The sequence below is a fragment of the Dromiciops gliroides genome, chromosome 5 (genome assembly GCF_019393635.1).
Source record: "Dromiciops gliroides isolate mDroGli1 chromosome 5, mDroGli1.pri, whole genome shotgun sequence".
Taxonomy (NCBI): domain Eukaryota; kingdom Metazoa; phylum Chordata; class Mammalia; order Microbiotheria; family Microbiotheriidae; genus Dromiciops; species Dromiciops gliroides.
The window spans coordinates 207981361-207997355 of record NC_057865.1 but is presented as its reverse complement, the minus strand read 5'-3'; the positions used below and the strand labels follow the sequence as shown (position 1 = coordinate 207997355).

Here is a 15995-nt window from a genome sequence, read left to right as displayed (position 1 = left end):
TTGGCAGCTGATTCAGAAGCTCCCAATGCCTGGTTCTCTTGGGCTGAGGTTGGGGCTGGGTCTGCTTGGCATGCTCCACTCTCACTCCAGCAAAAGAGACCTTTCCTGCTGCCCTTCTAAGCTTTCTTTGGCTGGAAAATTACTTCATCCTGTCCTTTTGTGTGTTCTACTGCTCCAGGAATTTTCTTATGGCATTATTTGAAGGGATTTGGAGGGATCTTGGGGAAGAGCTCAGGGAAGTCATTGCCTTTCCTCTGCCATTTTAGCTCTGCCCCTAAGAACCATTTTTTTTTCCAGATTTTAAATCTGCTTATCTATTTCCATTTTATGGGTAAATTCATCCCATTCTAAGCAATATTTACTTGTTCTGTATTTCCCTCCCTATTTTCCTCACCATCTTCCTATCCTATGCCTCTTCACTCTTTGAATTGTCTTCTACCCACTACCTTGCCTTTCTATTCCTTAACCTACCCACCCCTCTAAGATTTCCTCCCTTATCCCTTCCCTCTACCATATCCCCTTGCTCTATTTCTTTCTGAATTTAGAAGACTTTTTTAGCTACACTATTTCCCTCTAAATAGGATCCCAGATCAGCTCTATCCCCATAGTAGCTATCTCTAGTTGGGTTCTTTCTCTGTTACTTATTCATTTTTTTAGCAGCTATTATTATAATCAAGTTCTAGTTGCAAGGTGTGAAAAATGATGCCCCAAGCCTCAGGTCCTTTTAAATGTTCTTTCCTGAGTTGTGTCCCAAGACCTAGCCTTAGGCACCCCTCCCCACCCCTAAGCCACACCTGGGGTCCCCCAACCAAGCTATCCCACAAACACTCTTGCTCCCTATGGTCTCTCTAGTGTCTGCAAACTATAGCTATCCTCTTTGCCCCGGACCCCAAACCACAAAATGCTCTTTTACAAGTGCCTACAGCCAAAAATGTCCCTGACCCCTGCTACCACACTCATCACGTGTATACTAGCTTCTTCTCCAGCTGAGGACAGTGTCAGGTCAACACAATTGTGCTTGGCATCACTTGACAGTGAAAGGTCATTTAGTCTTTTCCTAGGAAAATCCTTCATTCTTATACTCAAATGTCAGACCCCCACACTGTCCCTAAGGTGAAAGGTCCTGAAGCTGACTCTTCCAACCTGGCTTCCCCCAGGGCTTGTTGTTTGTTGATTCTAAGGAATAGACATGGAAGTGTACTTCAATCAGGCTGAAACTCTGTCTCTGGAGGCCAAGTCTTTCCTGGGTCAAACTCTCCTTGGATGTTTTCTAATGTCATTGTGCTGCTATGGCTATCAGGGCTCTGTTACTACACCCCCTGAGTTCATCTTTTCTATTCAATCAAATCATCTCAGTTTCATGCTAGTAGGGTATCTTTGCTAGAATCTTTTTTTGATAAGGACAAGTTGACAGCATTTTTAGTCTTAGAACCCATATCTAGTTGACAAAAGCCAGGCCCAGATTAGGTCTTTCCCTTTTGACAGTTGTGTCTTGTAGCAGATCAAAGCCTTCCAATATAATTTAACTAATGTGAAAGTTCTAACATTCTTATATACTCTCGGTATCCTTTCTTTTTTTTTTTTTTTGTTTTAGGTCTTTATTGAATTTTATTTTCCCCAAATTACATGTAAAAACAATTTTGACATCTGTTGTGTTCCAAATTCTCTTCCTCCCTCCCTGTCCACCCCCACCCTTAAGAATGCAAGCAATCCAAAATAAGTTATACATGTGTAGTCGTGCAAAACATTTCCACATTAGTCAGGTTCTGAAATAAAACAGACAAAAAATGTAAGAAAATGAAACTAAAAAAAATTGCTTCAATCTGTATTCAGACACCATCAGTTCTTTCTTTGGAGATGGATTGCATTTTTCATAAGTCCTTCAAAGTTGTCTTGGATCACTGCATTGCCAAGAATAGCCAAGTCATTCACAGCTGATCATCTTGCAATATTGCTGTTACTTTGCATACAGTACATCTCACTTTGCATCAGCTCATATAAGTCTTTCCAGGTAATTCTGAAAGCATCCTGCTCATCATTTCTTATAGTACAATAGTGTTCCATCATAATCTCATCTCACAATTTGTTCAACCTTTCCCAAGGGCATCTTCTCAATTTTGAATTCTTTGCACAGAAAAGGGCTTCCATAAATATTTTTTGTACACATAGGTCCTTTAACTTTTTGTCTTTTGTCTTTCTGGATGCTGACATAGTTAATTGGGGAATGGCTCTTATTTTACTAAATTTGACTCAGTCCTCTATGTGTTTGAGAAATGAAGCTTTTATCAGAAAAATTTGATTCAAAATTTTTTCACAGTTACTATTGCTAGCTGAATTTCCCTCCATCATACTCCCTCCCCATGTTAGTTACTCTATTCTCTATCTCCTTTCACCCTTTCCCTCCTCAAAGGTGTTTTGCTTCTGACTGCCCCTTCCCCCCAATCTGCCCTCCCTTCTATCACCTCCCCTCCCCTCCTACTTTACTGCAGGGTAAGATGGATTACTATACCCAATTGAGTGTGTATGTTATTCCCTCTTTGAGCCAATTCTGATGAGAGTAAGGTTCACTCACTCCCCAGCACCTCCCCCATCTTCCCCTCTAAATGGATAAGCTATTTTTTGCTTCTTTTATGTGATATACTTTACCCATTCCACTGTTCCTTTCCCTTTCTCCCAGTGCATTCTTCTTTTACCCCCTTAATTTTATTTTTTAAAGATATCATCCCTTCGTATTCAACTCACACCTGTGCCCTCTGCCTAAATAATAGACTCCATTCATCTGCCTTAATAATGAGAAAGTTCTTAGGAGTTACAAGTATGATCTTCCCATGTAGGAATGTAAATAGTTTCACCTTTTAATATCCCTTATGATTTATTTTTCTTGTCTATCTTTTTTTGCTTCTCTGGAATCTTGTATTTGAAAGTCAAATTTTCTATTCAGCTCAGCTCTTTTCAACAAGAATGCCTGAGGGGCAGCTAGGTGGCACAGTGGATAAAGCACTGACCCTGGATTCAGGAGTACCTGAGTTCAAATCCGGCCTCAGACACTTGACACTTACTAGCTGTGTGACCCTGGGCCAATCACTTAACCCCCATTGCCCCGCAAAAAAAAAAAAAAAAAGAAGAAAGAAAGAATGCCTGAAAGTCCTCTCATTGAATTCCATTTTTCCCCCCTGAAGAATTATACTCAGTTTTTCTGGGTAAGTGATTCTTGGTTGTAATCCCAGTTCCTTTGTCCTCTGGTGTATCATATTCCAAGCCCTCTGATCCTTTAATGTGGAAACTGCTAATTTTGTGTATCTTGACTGTGCTTCCAAAGTACTTGAATTGTTTCCTTCTGGCTGCTTGCAGTGTTTTCTCCTTTACCTGGAGCTATGGAATTTAGCTATAATATTCTGGAAGTTTTCATTTGGGAATCTCTTTCATTAGGTGATTTGTGGAGTCTTTCAATTTCTATTATACTTTCTGGTTCTAGAATATTAGGGCAATTTTCCCTGACAATTTCTTGGAAGATGATGTCTAGGCTTTTTTTTAATTATTATTATGGCTTTCAGGGTAGTCCAATAATTTTCAGATTATCTCTGGGGTCTATTTCCAAGTCAGTTGTATTTCCAATGAAATATTTCACATTGCCTTCTATTTTTTCATACTTTTGGTTTTTCTTTGTTATTTCTTGATTTCTCATAAAGTCATTAGCTTCCATTTGTTCAATCAACTTTTAAAGAATTATTTTCTTCAGAGAGCTTTTGTACCCCCTTTTCCCTTTGGCCAATTTGGCTTTTCAAGGCATTCTTTCTTCACTGATTTTTTGTAACTCTTTTACCATTTGGCCCAGTCTAGTTTTTAAGGTGTTATTTTCTTCAATTTTTTTTTTGTTTTTCCTTTACCAAACTATTGACTTTTTTTTCATGATTTTCTTGCATCACTCTAATTTCTCTGCCTCTCTTACTTTATTTTCAAAGTCCTTTTTGAACCCTTTGATGCCTTAAGATTAATTCATATTTTTATTGGAAGCTTTGGTTGTAGGATCTTTGACTTTGTTATCTTCTTCTGAGGGTGTATTTTGATCTTCCTTGTCACCATAGAAATTTTCTAGGGTCAGATTTTTTTTTTCTGTTTGCTCATTTTCCCAGCCTATTTCTTGACTTTTAACTCTTTGTTAAAGTGGGACACTGTTTCCAAGGTGGAGGGCATGCTATTCCAAGCTCTAGGGGGATTTTGCAGGTATTTTCAAAGATACTTCTAAGAATTTGTAAGTTTTTAGTTCTTCCAAGATTGTATGATTTAAGAAGAAATATATTTACTACTCTCCTGGCCTGTGCTCTGGTCTGCAAGCAACCATAGGCCTGCTTTTCTTCCTGGAACTATGAACAGACTCCAGCTCCACTTTGGCTACAAGGTCTTGTGTGCTTGTGTCTCTCCCTGACATGGGATCACCACCCAAGACTGTGACCTGGATCCAAGCATGAGCAAAATAATAGAGTCCTGCCTCAGTGCTGGCAAAGAGATCCCTGCAATCTCCTTCTGGCCAACTGTTGTATCCCCTATGGGCTGAGTTCCAGAAGCAGTTGCCATTGAAACTGATTCAGAAGCTCACAAGGACTGCTCCTGGTTTGTTGTAGCTCCCAGTATCCTTTCTTAACTGCAAATCAATTTGAGCTCCAACAAATTTAGCCTCTGGAGACCAAGCCAGCATTTTTCTCCATTTACCTAGCCCAAATTCCTCTTAATTATATTTGTCAGCAGCAAAATCTGATTGCTTTAGTACTGTATTTTGGCCAGCAAGGAACTCAGTCTTCCTTCACATATTTAGTTTTAGCTTGGTTTTGGTTTTGTTGTGGGACAATGAAGGTTAAATGACTTGCCCAGGGTCACACAGTTAGTAAGTGTCAAGTAGGCTGGATTTGAACTCAGGCCCTCCTGAATCCAGGGCTGGTGCTTTATCCACTGCACCACCTAGCTGCCCCTCACATATTTAATTACTAATTATGACTAGTTCATCATCATTACTCTCATTCAGGTCCTCATCACTTCTTGCTTGAACTATTTTAATAGCTTCCTAATTGGTCTCCTGGCCTCAAGTCTCTCTCTTTTTAATAACATCCTTCACACAACTTCCAAAGTGATATTTCCAAGCACAAACCTGAACTTATCACTCCTTAATTCAGTAAGCTCCAGTGGCTTCCTACTACTTTGAGGATGAAATAATTTTTCTTAGGATTTAAAGCCCCTTACAATAATATATATGTATATATTAACATGTGTATAAGAATGTTTGAAGATTTTAAAAAAGTTTTGACTAAGCAACTACTCTGTTGGCAATGACATGAACTTATGTCATGAGTGTCATAGGTGGCATGTATATTTTTACCTTCATGATAAAATAGAATGGCCTAAAGAAGCAGAAATTTAATAGGTATTCAGGATAGTAAGAAGAAATAGTAAAGTATATCAAGTTGTCTCCTTTTTTCCTATCCTTTTCTGCCCCTCTCCAACTTTCTCTAGAGGATGAGTGAATTATATTAACTTCCAGCTAGCTAAATAAATTAACTTTGTTGGCAAACACTAGAATTATCTATTAAACATTCAAACTGGATATCACATAGGCATCTCAATTTCAGCATATGCAAAAACCACTTTCTATTCCCCCCCCCAAACCCACTCTTCTTCTAAACCTCCTTATTTCTCTAACATCCCATCCCACGCACAATGTCAGACTCTTTGCTTTCCCTATCTCCAAATAGCCAAATATTTGCCAAGTCTTATTGACACCACATTATTTCTCACATCCATCTCTTTTTCTCTTCTTTCAACTCATGGTCATCTCTCTACTTCAGGTCCTCATTATCTCTTGCCTGATCTATTGGGGTTTTTTATTTTTGTTTTGTTTTTTTAGTAAGGTGATTGGGATTAAGTGACTTGCCAGGGTCACACATCTAGTAAGTGTCAAGTGTCTGAGGCCAAATTTGAACTCAGGTCCTCCTGAATCCAGGGCCAGTGCTTTATCCACTGTGCCACCTAGCTGCCACTTGCCTGATCTATTGCAATAGCTTCCTAATTGGTCTTGCTGCCTTGTATCTCTCTCTTCTTCATTCTATTCTTCATACAACTGCCAAATTGATAGTTCTAAAACACAAAGTTCAGTAAGTTCCTGTTACCTTCAAGATAAAATATAAATTTTGTTTAGTATTTAAAGCCCTTTACAATTTGATTACACACTATCACTCTCCTTCATGCACTCTACATTCCAACCAAACTGGACTCCTTGCTGTTCCTCACACATTACATTCTATTTTTCATCTATGTGCTTGCCCTCCTTCCTGAAATGCAGTGATTCCCCACCTCATCCTTTAGATTCCTCAATTTAAAAAGCTCAGTTCAAATGTAAAATGGCCCTCATTATCCTTTTGGACTAATGACTCTACCTTTCCTCCTAATCTTTCAATGTGTTATTCCCAATAAAATTGTAAACTGTGATTCACACTTTTGTCTTTATATTACCATTGCCTTGTACAGTGCTTGTGATACTTGATGAGCTTTTAATGACTGATTATTGATTGAATGATTGAACCTGGGATTGTGAGTAGACATCTGGTCCTTAACTCTATGGACCAAAGGTCTTTAAATCTTTGAATAAAAAGCTTGGAAGAAAAAATAAAATAAATGCTAACTAGTTCCATCATTTGATAGTGATTCCCTCTTCCTCCCCTTTTGTCACAAAGACTGGAATCCACATTTTAATTCTTTCCTTTGGTACTTATATTATCCTTCCCTTTTTTTTTAGTGTGAAACATGGAGCACCTAAATTGATTGGAGGGGGGAGGAGCCAGAGAAAATTATGTGAATACCTTAAAATAAACCTTAAAATGACTGAATCTTCCAAGTTGCCATTATCTCTCCTTCAGCTACCAGACCATAAAATAAGGAAGAAATGGTGTATACAATATAAATTCCTGGAGGGTACCTGTCTTTAGTATGTTCTGGACAGCATTCAATAATAATTAACGGGTGATTTGTGAGGACTAATATTAACAGGTTCAATTGGAATGTTTGTCTAGTCTCCCCTAGGTATCAGCAAGGTAAAAAAGCATACTTTAGAAGAGCTCCTATGCATTCAAAGAAAGAAAAACAAATAAGAATCTCTTTTTAGGTTTAAATTTTAGTTTTTATGTCTCCTGTGCAGAGATAATTTGGTGTAGTGGATAGCAAGTTAGTCTAGGAGTCAGGAAGACCTGGGTGGAGCTCCTGCCTCTTCCTGGCTGTGACCTTGAGCAAATTGAATAACCTGGAGAGGGCTCTAGGATTCTCAAAAGAGTACATGTTTCACAGAAGGTGCTAACCTGCATCCATAGAAGGAGGTTCCTCATCTGGGAATTCCCTGTATTAGTAAAATCACAGGTCCAGTCCCTACTGCTGTTTCCAAAGTACTATGTTAAGCCTCTCTATCTCTCTTTTTTTTGCAATACTAAATTTTAAAGCTCTAATTTGTTATTCTCATGAGGTCACCTGCATGGTTTTGTTTTCTTCAGTGAAGTAGCAATAAATAGTTAAACATCTCTGGCTTTGATTAACATTTCTGTTTAACCTAACCTTCCCAGTTTCATTCTGTAGGCTATATATTTTATGGAATTACTTCAGCTTATATCATAAGTTTGAACTAGTTAGTTTGTCTTTTAAAGGTTATTTTAATGATCTTAAACCAAAGATGATGGTGTTAACTGATCAATAATTTAGTAAACAAGCACTTATTAAACTCCTGTTATGTGCCAGGAACTGATCAATTCAATAGACAGTTAAGCACCACCCTCTACTAGACTAACTGTCTTTGTTCCTTGCTTTGTAGTTTGATGTGGAATTTGTCCTCTAATGATAAGCTCAAGAATCTGATGATTACAGAAGCTTTACTAACCTTGACAGATATTGTCATCATCCCCTATTCAGGATGGTCTGAGGGTGACTATCCCAAAGCAAATGGCTTGCTTGATTTTGATATATTCTACAATGTCACAGGATGCTTAAGGTAAGGTCATTTTCTTTCCCTATTACAATCCTCCCATTCCCTTTCAGTATAATTTAAGCACTATATCCAGGTCTTTACCAAACCTTCCTTCAGGTACATATATACACATATACACACATACAGATTTACTTCGTTTCCCCATTGAAATGTAAGCTCATTAGATTATGAATTGTTTCATTTTTGTCATACTTATATCCATAGCACTTAGTCCAGTTCCTAGCACCTAATAGTTGCTTAATAAATACTTGTTGCCTGATTGTTAAAGTGAAGAGGAATAGTATTCTGTACCAGTGAAGGACAGAACCATAACTGGTGTGGGATTTGGCTTTGTCTCAGGGCACTGATATAAGAGAGAGGTAGCAATGTTGAATCTCTGACTAGAAAATGGAGTTCTATGTTGTTTTTTTTCCTGATGTAACAACTATTTCCAAGCCTTGTAGTCTTCCAGAGATGTGAGATGCAATAGTGTTTGGTGTTTTTCTCAGGGATGGGTGGCCTCCTTCCTGGTGTCACTGAGTATTCAGTGAAAATGTTTTCTTCAGTGCTAATCATTCATATTGTATTTTGATTATTAATAGTGTGCAGATCATAACTACAAATAGTAACAGCCCAATTGGACCTATCAGCAAATAAGAGGTATCAGCCAATGGAAGAATAGACATTTATATGAAAGGAGAAAAAAACCATCTTGGTGGTTAAAGCTCAAAATAGACTTGGCATGTGCATACACACATATATACATATGTACATATATACACCATGTATATATAAAAATATATACATAATGTATATATACATTTTCTAGATATCTAAAACTCCATTTTATATATATATATATATATATATACACACACAGATATTTATGTGTATAGATATAGAGGCATATGTATATCTATATTATGCACATGTAAGAGTATAAAGAAATTGGTATGTGATCATGGTTGTTCAACCACTTGTATTTGCCATTTGTCTACTAATGACTGACTCATTGTCCAAATGGATATTCCCCATACAAAAACTCTTAACCCTGAGAAGTAGGATCAAAATATTTGTAATTCTATTTATTCATTTGTTAGTTTTTTATCCCCAAGCCAGACATCACTTCTATCAAAATACTTAGTGTTGGTTCTCTCTCTCTCTCTCTCTCTCTCTCTCTCTCTCTCCTCTCTCTTCTCTCTCTCTCTCTCTCTCTCTCTCCCTCTGAGCATGTTCTTCCTTGTTTCTTCTAGTCACCTATATTCCAACTATAAGTATAAGCCCAACTAGAAATTACTAGTAGGTTATCACTATAAAGACAAGTAAAACATGTTTAAGAAAGAAAGGTAAGTACCCAGCCAATGCTCAGAAGAAAAGGATTCATCTCTTATGGAGTTAAGGGAGAAGGACATCCAAGATTACTCCCTTGGCTCTATATTTAGGGGTTTCAGCAACACAACTTCTGTCCCAAAATACCTTGTACTTAAGCAATGTCACTACCAGATCATGACCCCTTTCTTTGTAGTGGTTTACCTGCACTTCTAATTTCTCTGCTTTATATGATTTCCTATAGCTTTCTTTTCCTCATCTCCAAGCTCCTAATTGTTCCATCAGAAGTTAGGTTACTCCTTGAATCTTTCTCATGGACTTAGTGAAGTAACAGTTAAAAGTCACCCTGAGGAATAATCCTATCATTCTCCAAGCAATTGTTTTCTCCCTTCTTGATTCCCTCAAAGGATTAATTTCCACCATAAGGTGGAATCACCTAATGTATTACATTTAGCTTAACACATCATTATCCAGATTCTTTTCTCTGAATTCAGTCAAGGAAAGACCGATTCTCTTAAGCAAGTATACAGGTAAATCACAAAAGACATATAATATTCTTTTAACTCACTGTAATTTTTCAGTTCTTCTACAGAGTTAGAATACATTGGTGAAGGCACGTATTCAAAAGGAATAAAGCTGAAGCTACTCTCCAAACCTTCAATCACCCTAGCAAGCTGTATCCTCAGATTGTGGCTACTACTAAATCCCTGAAGGGTCTGAGGTGGTGAGAGAGTTCTATTACTGGGAACTAGATGGCATTGTGGATAGGCTGCCAGACTTTGAGTCAGAAAGATCTGAGTTTGAATATTGCTATTGACACTTATGACATTGGGTATGTCATTTTAATCTCTTTAGCTTCAGTTTACATTGGATTGCAAGCTAATTGAGGGCAAAGGAGCTATCTTTGCTGCTTTTTGTATCCCCAGTGGTTAGCACAATGCTGTATTGATTGATTTCTCATCTTTAAAAAAGGTGGATATAATAGTACCTTCCTCACAGTTTTTTGTGAGAATCAAATGAGGCATCTCTAAAGCATTTTGCAAACCTTAAAGTCTAGTATTAACTATTATTATTATTTTCTCTTAGTTCTGCTTACTTTACTTTAAATCAGTTAATTACAAGTCTTCTTTTTAGACCATCCCTTCTATAATTTCTTTTTATTTAATTTAATTTTTAAAAACGTATTTTATATTTTCCAGTTACATGTAGAGATAGTTTTCAGCATTTGTATATATAAGATTTCCAATTTCAAATTTTTCTCCCTCCCTCCCACCCTCCTCTAGAAAGCAAACAATCTGATATAGGTTATATATATATGTATATGTATATATATATACACACACACACATACACACATATATTTACACATACATTATACATAACAACATTAAACATATTTTCTGCGTCAGTCATGCTATAAGAGAAGAATCAGAGCATAAGGAAAAACCTCAAAATAGAAAAACAACAGAAATAGTATGGTTCAATCAGCATCCATATTCCACAGTGCTTTTTTTCTGGATTTTGGAGAGCCTTTTCCATCATGAGTCCCCTGGAACTTTCTTGTACCATTGTATTGGTGAGAAGAAATCAGGCTATCACAGTTGATCAACATGTAATGTTGATGATACTGTGTATAATGTTCTTCTGGCTCTGCTCATCTCACTCATCAATCAGTTCATGCAAGTCCTTCCAGGTTTCTCTGAACTCTCCTGCTCATTGTTTCTTACAGAAACAATAGAATTCCATTACATTCATATACTACAACGTGTCCAGCCTCAATTTCTAATTCCTTGCAACCACCACAAAAGAGCAGCTATAAATATTTTTGAACATGTGGGTTCTTTTCCCTTTTCTATGATCTCCTTGGGAAAAGACCCAAAAGTGGTATTGCTGAGTCAAAGGGTATGCACAGCTTTATACCTTTTGGCATAATTCCAGATCGCTCTCCAGAATGGTTGGATCAGTTCACAGCTCCACCAACATGCATTAGTGTTCCAATTTTCCCACAGCTTCTCCAACATTTATTATTTTCCTTTTTTGTTGTATTAGCCAATCTGATAGGTATCAGGTGGTACCTCAGAGTTCTTTTAACTTGATCTCTCTAATCAATAGTGATTTAGAGCATTTTTTCATATGGGAATAGATAGCTTTGATTTCTTCATTAAAAAACTGCCTGTTCATAGCCTTTGACCATTTCTCAATTGGGGAATGACTTGGATTCTTATAAATTTGATTTAGTTCCCTATATATTTAGAGATGAGGCCTTTATCAGAAGTACTGGCCAGAAAAAATTGTTTCCTAGCTTTTCTGCCTCCCTCCTAATTTGGATGCATTGCTTCTGTTTTGTACAAAACCTTTTAATTAATGTAATCAAAATCATCATTTTGCATTTCATCATATTCTCTATCTCTTCTTGGTCATAAACTGTTCTCATTTCCAAAGATCTGAAGGTAGACTATTCCTTCCTCTCCCAATTTACCTATTGTATCACCTCTTATGTCTAAATCATGTACCCATTTTGACTTTTTTTTAGTACAAGGTGTCAGATGTTGGTATATGCCTAATTTCTGCCATACTATCTTCCAGTTTTCTCAGCAGTTTTTGTCAAATACTGAGTTCCTATCCCAGAAGCTGGAGTCTTTGGGTTTATTAACTACATTTCTAATGTCATTTACTACTGTGTCTCCTGTGCCTAACCTATTCCATTGATCCTCCACTCTATTCTTAGCCAGTAACAGATAGTTTTGATGACTGCTGCTATATAGTAAAACTCCAGATTTGGTACAGCTAACCCACCTTCCTGTGTATTTTTAAAAATTATTTCCCTTGGGGGCAGCTCGATGGCGCAGTGGATAAAGCACTGGCCCTGGATTCAAGGACGGACCTGAGTTCAAATCTGGCCTCAGACACTTGACACTTAGTAGCTGTTGTGACCCTGGGCAAGTCACTTAACCCTCATTGCCCTGTAAAAAAAAATTAAAAAAAACCCCAAAAAACCCCGAAAACAAAAAATTATTTCCCTTGATTATTCTTGACTTTTTGTTTTTTCCAGATGAATTTTATTATTTTTTTTTTGCTCTATAAAATAATTTTTAGGTAGTCTGATTGGTATGGCACTGAATAAGTAAATTAATTTAGGTAGGATTGTCATTTTTATTATGTTAGCTTGCCTATCCATGAGCAATGATATCTTTCCAATTATTTAGATCTGATTTGATTTGTGTGAAAAGTGGTAATTGTGCTCATAGAGTTCCTGGGTTTGGTCTTGGCAAGTAGACTCCCAAGTATTTTATATTGTCTACCATTACTTAAATGGAATTCTCTTTCTATCTCTTGCTGCTCTGTACTTTGTGGTCATGTATAGAAATGCTGATGATTTATGTGGATTATTTTATATCCTACTACTTTGCTAAAGTTGTTAATCGTTTCAAGTAATTTTGAGTTGATTCTCTAGGATTCTTTAAGTACACCATCATATCATCTGCAAAGAGTGATAGTTTTGTTTCCTCCTTGCCTATTCTCAATTCCTTTAATTACTTTTTCTTCTCTGATTGCTAAAGCTAACATTTCTAGTACAATATTAAATAAGAGAGGTGATAATGGACATCCTCTTTTACCCCTGATCTTATTGGAAGGCCTCTAACTTATCTCCATTACATATAATGCTTGCTGATGATTTTAGGTAGATACTATTAATTATTTTAAGGAAAGCTCCACCAATTCCTAAGCTCTCTAGTGTTTTTATTAGGAATGGGTGCTGTATTTTGTCAAAAGCTTTCTCTGCATCTATTGAGATAATCATATGATTTGGTTTGGTTTTCTTATTGATGTGGTTGATTATGTTAATAGTTTCCGGAATGTTGAACCAGTCCTGCATTCCTGGTATAAATCCACCTGGTCATAGTGTATTACCTTGTTATCTGTAATCTCCTTGCTAATATCTTCTTTAAGATTTAGCATCAATATTCATTAGGGCAATTGTCTATAGTTTTCTTTCTCTGTTTGGCTCTGCCTGGTTTTGTATCACCACCATATTGTGTCATAAAACGAATTTGGTAGAACTACTTCTTCACCTATTTTTCCAAATAATTTGTATAATATTGGAATTAATTGTTCTTTTAAATGTTTGGTAGAATTCACCTGTAAACCCATCTGGCCCTGGGGATTTTTTCTTAGGGAGTTCATTAATGGCTTGTTCATTTCTTTTCTAATATGGGCTTATTTAAGGATTTTATTTTCCTCTTCAGTTAACCTGGGCAGTTTGTATTTTTGTAAATATTTATCCATTTCATTTAGATTGTCAAATTTATTGACATACAGTTGGGCAAAATAATTCCTAATTATTGATTTAATTTTCCACTTCATTGGTGGTAACATCATCCTTTTCATTTTTTGATACTGGTAATTTGGTCTTCTTTTTTTTAATCAAATTAACCAGTGGTCTATCTATTTTATTGTTTTTTTAATATAAAACCAGCTCTTAGTTTTATTGATTAATTCTATAGTTTTCTTGCTTTCAATTTTATAATTTCTCTTTAATTTTCAGTATTTCTAGTTTAGTATCTAATTGGAGATTTCTAATTTGTTATTTTTCTAGCTTTTTAAGTTGCATGCCCAATTCATTGATCTCCTCTTTCTCTTTTTATCATGTAAGCAGCTAGAGCTATAAATTTTCCCTAAGCACTGCTTTGGCTGCATCCCATAGCTTTGGTATGTTGTCTCATTATTGTCATTTCTTGGATAAAAATTATTGATTGTTTCTATTATTTGTGTTTGACCCATTCATTCTTAGAATTGAAATTATTCTGTTTCCAAATGATTTTCAGTCTCCTTTTCCATGCTCTTTCTTACATGTAATTTTTATTGCATCATGATCTGAGGAAGGATGCATTTACTATTTCTGCTTTCTACATTTGACTATGATGTTTTTTGTGCCCTAATACATGGTCAGTTTTTGAAAATGTGCCATGTACTGCTGAGAAAACCAAGATCTTTTATAATGAATTGTTCCCTGGGGAAGATTGTATGGACTGACTTCCATTTGTACCAGCACAACGCAGCTTCTTCCTCCTGAAAGCTTGGATCCTCCCTCTCTCCTGGGTGTGAAGAGGATCTTCCATCTCCTCCTGTGCCTGTCCCCTGAGGGAAGAGGAAGAGGAGTTTGTCGGGAGTAGACTTCTATTTCCTGCTGTTCAGGTTCATCTTCCATGTGCTGCTCTGCTATTTCTTGGAGGGAAGAGAGAAATGAATTGGGGACTTCCATCTAATGTGTGCCTTCTTGCTGTGTGGCACATGTCTCCTTGCCTAATCTTTAGAGTCCTTTGGAGTGACACACTCTTTGCTCAATGGTTAACATACATCTGTTCCATCATATATATGCCATTGATTCCTATAGGTTGTCATCAAAACTCTATGCCCCCTAACAATTAATTCCCTATTCCTATCTCCCTCAAGCCTCTGCCCAAGTCCCAACCAATTCTACCCACCCTTCCATTGTGCCTCTGAAATACCTGTTCCACAAGCAAACACACATGCCTTCATCTTAATCTTTTCCTCTTCTATTCCCTTCATTCTAGCATTCATGAAGACTGACTGCCCCATAATGATACCGTCTCTCTGGCTACAGACTGGCTGCTTTCCTTCCTTTTGGTTCGTTGGTCAGGGTGAGGGAGTTAGAACACTTCTTGCTCCCTGTTAAGGGCTAAAATTCTAGCAAACGTCTAAAATATCTAATGAGTGGTCGCCAATAAATTATAAGCTTTAGCAAGAGTTAGACTTTTAAGCATTTATTAAGGAGAATAAGAATTTGGTAAAGAGAGAGAGAAAGGCCTAGATTCCTATCTATTAAAGGGAGAGCGCATTTCTAGCTCCCTTCTCCGCCAGAGTCCAGAGGAAAGAAGGAGTGAGACCGAGCGCCAGTCTCTTCCTTCCTCCTCCCACTAGTCCGCGTCACTTCCTGAAGCCTGGTCTTGCCCTCAAAGACCTTTGCTTCATGGGCAGAACTCTTCTACAGTAAGTATCCAGCAGGTGGCGTCATTCCAATCGTTACAGTCCCCCCTGTTGTTCCTCAAGAAACAAAATGTTTCCTTGACGGAACAGTAAAAACAATATAATAACTATTGCTAACTAATAATATGTGAACAACAATATAGAAAAGGAAGAGAGGAAAGTTTTGTCCAGAGGGGCGATTTTTTTTTTTTTTTTGTCCTCATGAACCGACGCTTTGACATTGGTCTTGCAAAGGGAGGGCCTCTGCAGAGAATACATGTTACAGATGGTGTATATTATAACAGAAAGAGAAAAGAGAAAAAAAAAACAACAACAAAACAAAACTGTTCATTTAAAGTCTCTGAAAGTCTTTTCTCAGATGTCCTCTAGGTGTAGTCATAGAATGGAAGTCTTTTCAGGGGTTGATGTGTGGATGCTGGTAATCAGCCAGGAAATTTCCTACAAAATTGAGCTTAACACAACTTTAAAATAGCTTTGTCAATAATAAAATCAAACAATGAAAGTTCTCAAAAACATGTCTAAGGGAATACAGAATCTTAGTTGTTACACATGAAACATATAATAAAACAAAAATTGAAACATTCTTTAAAATTATAATATTACTATAGTCCCCCCTTATGGAGGGTAATTGAGAAGACAATTGCTGTGATATTAATTTTTT

General features: G+C 36.9%; 1 protein-coding gene across 1 annotated transcript in view; it reads left to right on the top strand.

The window, feature by feature from the left end:
• The window catches only part of PKP2 (plakophilin 2), a 148118-nt gene that overhangs the window by 87186 nt on the left and 44937 nt on the right, over window positions 1-15995 (top strand). Inside the window, 1 exon segment of the mRNA XM_043969362.1 lies at window positions 7843-8020. Coding sequence (XP_043825297.1) covers window positions 7843-8020 — 178 coding nt within the window.